Raw genomic sequence first — 4,024 nt, 5'->3', positions numbered from 1 at the left:
AAAAAAAAAAAAAAAGAGCTAGGTCAAAGTTGGCTAAATCTATTTTAAAATAATAAAAAATAATTTTGGGACACGTCTTTATCTATTTTCTTATTAAAATATCCAAAAAAGACAGCGAATTATTATTTCTTTTTATAAATTTGTTTTTAAATTAGAATTTTTATAAAATGGACTCTCATTTTTTTAAAAAAAATAAATAAATAAATCTCTCTAAGCTTGGCATGCCAGTTAAGCCAGGCCAAAAATCATGCTAGCTGCAGTACAGATAATAACCCATTATATCCCACATTAATTGAATTAATCAAATTTTAATTTTATAATCATAAATTAATTATAGCTTATATCCCACAAAAATTATTTTTAACTCCAAGCAGCCCAAACACGCTATTCACGCGTGTGGCCTCAGCAATGCGTGCGGGGCCCAGCCGCAATGTACACCACACGTGTCCGACGCAACTTGTAGCGTGTTTGTTCCTTATCGTTTTCTTCCCTTTCTTCATTCCTCTGCGGCCCGACACGGCCCGAAGAACCCTCCACTATACCGTGCCGCGACAAGCATCCCACCTTCCTGGTGCGATTCCGATCCTACGGCTGAAGAAGGTGGTCTTCCCTTCTCCGACGGCGCCCGACAATATTTAGAGAGAAAGGAGGAAACTTTCGAGAGAGAGAGAGGGAGAGGGGTTTGATCGCTCGAGTTCAGGTTATCGGCTGTTGTGCTTAATCTGTTCGTTATCCGAGCTTAATTAGGGTTCACGATGGCAACAGCGTTCGATCGATGGGAGAAAGATCCCTTCTTTTACGCCGCCGAGGAAGTGCAGGAATCCACCGACAGGTACCGAATTGTTCATTTTCGTTTCTTTTTTTCGTTGTTTTCTTGAATCCGGACTTTATTTCTGTGTTTGTTTTGTTGTTTAGGATGGAATCTGCGTACCGTCGATGGATGCAGGGAAGGAGAGGTGGGATGGATTCGGGAGGGGAGTGGGATGCTTTCGTCGTTGAGCTGCGGCGGGAGGTTCATACAGCCCTAGGTACCGCGAAATGGCAGGTAGGTATAGATCGTTGTTTAGGGTTACTTTTTTTTGTTTTGTTTAGCGTTTAGATGGGATGGTTTTTTTATTTGTTGAGAGAAAATTTGTAGCTGGAGGAGTTGGAGAAGGCGGTAAGATACAGCGATCATGCTCTTGCAGCTGGTGAAGCTACTGTAACTCGGCATAGCGATTTTGTAGCGGCGATTCGGAGCAAGATTTCGATGGTGGAGAAAGCTCTGAAGGAGTCGAGTTTAGAGAAGGAGGAAGAGAGTGGTTTGGCGTGGGTACGGCTTGACGAAGGGGAAAGGGATGAGCTTGCTCTTTTCTTATCGGGTTCGCGTGCTCAGGTGGAGAAGGTTTTAGTGACACCTTCAGCTGGTGCGCGTGAGGCCGTAAGCAGGATGACTGAAGAAGCTTCAGTTTGCTCGAAGAAGTCCTGTCATGCCAATTTGTTGCGTTCAGCGGAATTGATGGAGGATAGCTTGAAAGGTCATCGGAGGGTAGCGAGTGCTTGTGCTGACTTAGGGGTATGGACGATTTCAGTGTCTGCGGAGGAATCTCCTCTGAAGTTATCTGATACGCAGCCTAATCTTCCCCCTCCTAGGATACTTAGTTTGTCTGAGTTAGGAACGGAGGAATCAGCAGCTAAGCCTAAGTGGTACAGAAATGGCTTTAGGAAGTGGAAGGCTGTGAGTTATGAAGATATGGAAGAGTCTATACCATTGCAGAATCATCAGATAAGTCGAGTAAGCAACTTTTCCTTCCTCAAATTTGAAAATATTTCACTTTTAGCAAGAAACATATGTATTATTATTATTCTCTTCTTTTAGCAACTTTAAAAGAAAAAAAAAAAGTTGTTTTGGAATGATTTGTTTTGCGATCATTTGCATTTGACAACCATTTTCTATGTTTTTCCTGGGTTTATAGGGTATGAATGCTTGCTATGAGAAGAGTAAGAGCTGTCTTTGCGAATTTACAGACGATTCTTCCCATAAGCAGCTCTGTGGTTGGCTTGGAGCTTTTCAAAGACAGATACAGAGGTCTCAATATCAAATACAGTATGGTAGACCTATTCAGATGATTATTTGGACCGCTGTCACTTTAATGCTGATTGGTGAGTTTCTTTATCTCTCACTTATTTCCTGAACTCCTTTTTCTGGTGTAAATTTGTTAATGCAAAGTGAAATAGATTTACTATAGAAGCCAATTTAGACAGTCATGCATGCAATGGGAAGTATGAAAGAAATAACAGATAAGACATACATACCTTTGCAAATGTTAAAAAATTTGATAAAATTTAATTATAATAACCATGCTTGGAATCTTTGTTCGTTGGATTGTTTTTGGAGGGTAAAGTGTGGCAGTTCAAAGGAGCTGATTGTTGCCAAAAGATGATAACATGTAGCTGAGAAGTAAGAACTGTAACAGAAGAATTTGACTCTTCATGCATGACCTGAAACTTAGTGAACAATATTGTTCATTAGGCTTCAAAATGATTCTCCAAATGTTTTTGTTGATTGTTGTGTGCAAATTTTTACATTGAGTGGCTACCTTTATGCAATGCTTATTACCCTTTTGGATACTAACTCATTAAACAAGTCACTATACTTCAAATATAACATCTCAACTCCTAATCTCCATCCCTCATGCTACTAATATCAAGGCAGATGTAAACTTATGTACACCCATTCAGAAAATGCAATATCTGTCTCTTCTTAAAAAAAACAAATGAATAGAATTTTTGCATTAAGCAAAATGTTCGTCAATGAAGTATCATTTTGGCTGCATTGTACTCTTCTTTTTTGTGGTGGTGAAGTTTTTTTAAACTTCAATTTCTCAATCACTTTCTGCATTACTGATTTCCTTCTACGATGATTATTTTTTGAACTGTTTCCTTATATGTACTAACATTGTAGTATTCTGGTTATTACAAGCACTAAGGATTGAAGTTTGGTGGATGAGAAGATTAGAAGATTGGACATGTCAAGGGTGGAAGAAATAGGTTTATACAGAGAAAGAAGAGCCTAAACTTCTGGAAGAAAGAGAGGGAGTCAAATACCCAGGATAAATGCTTTTGGAAAGACATTTTTTTACTCCACCATCTACCAAATACAACCCATTAATTATAATAATAGCCATGATTTTGTTGAATAATCCCTACTAAAATGACAAAGGACAAGCATCTTCATAATGAAAAATAACAAAAGAACTTTATCATCACCAACTAAAACAAAAAGGCCTCATTATTAATTCTCGAAGACATTGTTTCAACTTTGTAAATTTGGTGGTCTTCATGGAAGGATCGAAATATATAAGGATTAGGTGGAGGTAGCTGAGGAAAGTTGCAGGAGATTAAAGGATTACTATCAAGATTGGGATGTGTACAATAACTTTATTTTATTTTTTAAATCTTTTGAGGAACTGTGATGTTGGAGTCCCACTGGGATAATTGAATGGATCACGGAGATAGAGATAAAGTGTGTGTGTAGGTGGGGTGGGGCGGAGTGGTTGGTTGTGGAGATTGATTGGTTGCTGTGTTCATCAGCAACGGGATGACATAATTGGAGGACTTGGTGGACTTCAAACTACTTAGATTTGTTGGGAAGTGTATATTTCAATCTAGAGGGGTAATGGAGAAGGTAAAGCAAGCAGCTTGTGAAGAACAAAGGAATTGCAGATTGAAGGTTAGATGTGAGAGGGTGCATCTCTTCCAAATTTTTAGCATGTCTTCCTACATGACAAATATATATTACAAAACTCCTGCTATTTGATATTACCAATGGTAAAAATTCAATGTGCCTCTGTTTAAATTATAAAGTTAATTTCTTTGCTCCCATCGAGAAAAATTCCTTCGGCTCCAGTTTGTGGAGAGCTTGTACTTTATTCCATCATTAATTTTCATTAAATAAAATTTTAGGCTTACTATTTATATTAGTAGCTGTAATTTTCTTTAACAATGTTATAATAATAATGACCAAAATGATAGGTATATATAT

General features: G+C 38.0%; 1 protein-coding gene across 1 annotated transcript; it reads left to right on the top strand.

The window, feature by feature from the left end:
* Positions 1-484: 484 nt before the first annotated feature.
* LOC110022226 lies at positions 485-2,736 on the top strand. Its single transcript, XM_020721057.1, has 4 exons — positions 485-832; positions 916-1,045; positions 1,139-1,774; positions 1,956-2,736. The coding sequence occupies exons 1-4, from the start codon at positions 756-758 to the stop codon at positions 2,172-2,174; spliced, it is 1,062 nt and encodes a 353-aa protein (XP_020576716.1). The 5' UTR covers positions 485-755; the 3' UTR covers positions 2,175-2,736.
* Positions 2,737-4,024: the final 1,288 nt, after the last annotated feature.

Source organism: Phalaenopsis equestris, unplaced genomic scaffold (assembly GCF_001263595.1).
Source record: "Phalaenopsis equestris unplaced genomic scaffold, ASM126359v1 Scaffold000174, whole genome shotgun sequence".
Lineage (NCBI taxonomy): Eukaryota > Viridiplantae > Streptophyta > Magnoliopsida > Asparagales > Orchidaceae > Phalaenopsis > Phalaenopsis equestris.
The sequence above is the reverse complement of the archived record's forward strand: the minus strand, read 5'-3'. Positions and strand labels throughout refer to the sequence as shown.

What these genes read in the sequence shown, in the direction of transcription:
- LOC110022226 (XM_020721057.1), top strand. Translation starts at nt 756, where the DNA reads ATGGCAACAGCGTTCGATCGATGGGAGAAAGATCCCTTCTTTTACGCC. An exon ending in GTGCAGGAATCCACCGACAG is followed by an intron (nt 833 to 915) that starts GTACCGAATTGT and finishes TTTGTTGTTTAG; the next exon opens with GATGGAATCTGCGTACCGTC. An exon ending in TAGGTACCGCGAAATGGCAG is followed by an intron (nt 1,046 to 1,138) that starts GTAGGTATAGAT and finishes GAAAATTTGTAG; the next exon opens with CTGGAGGAGTTGGAGAAGGC.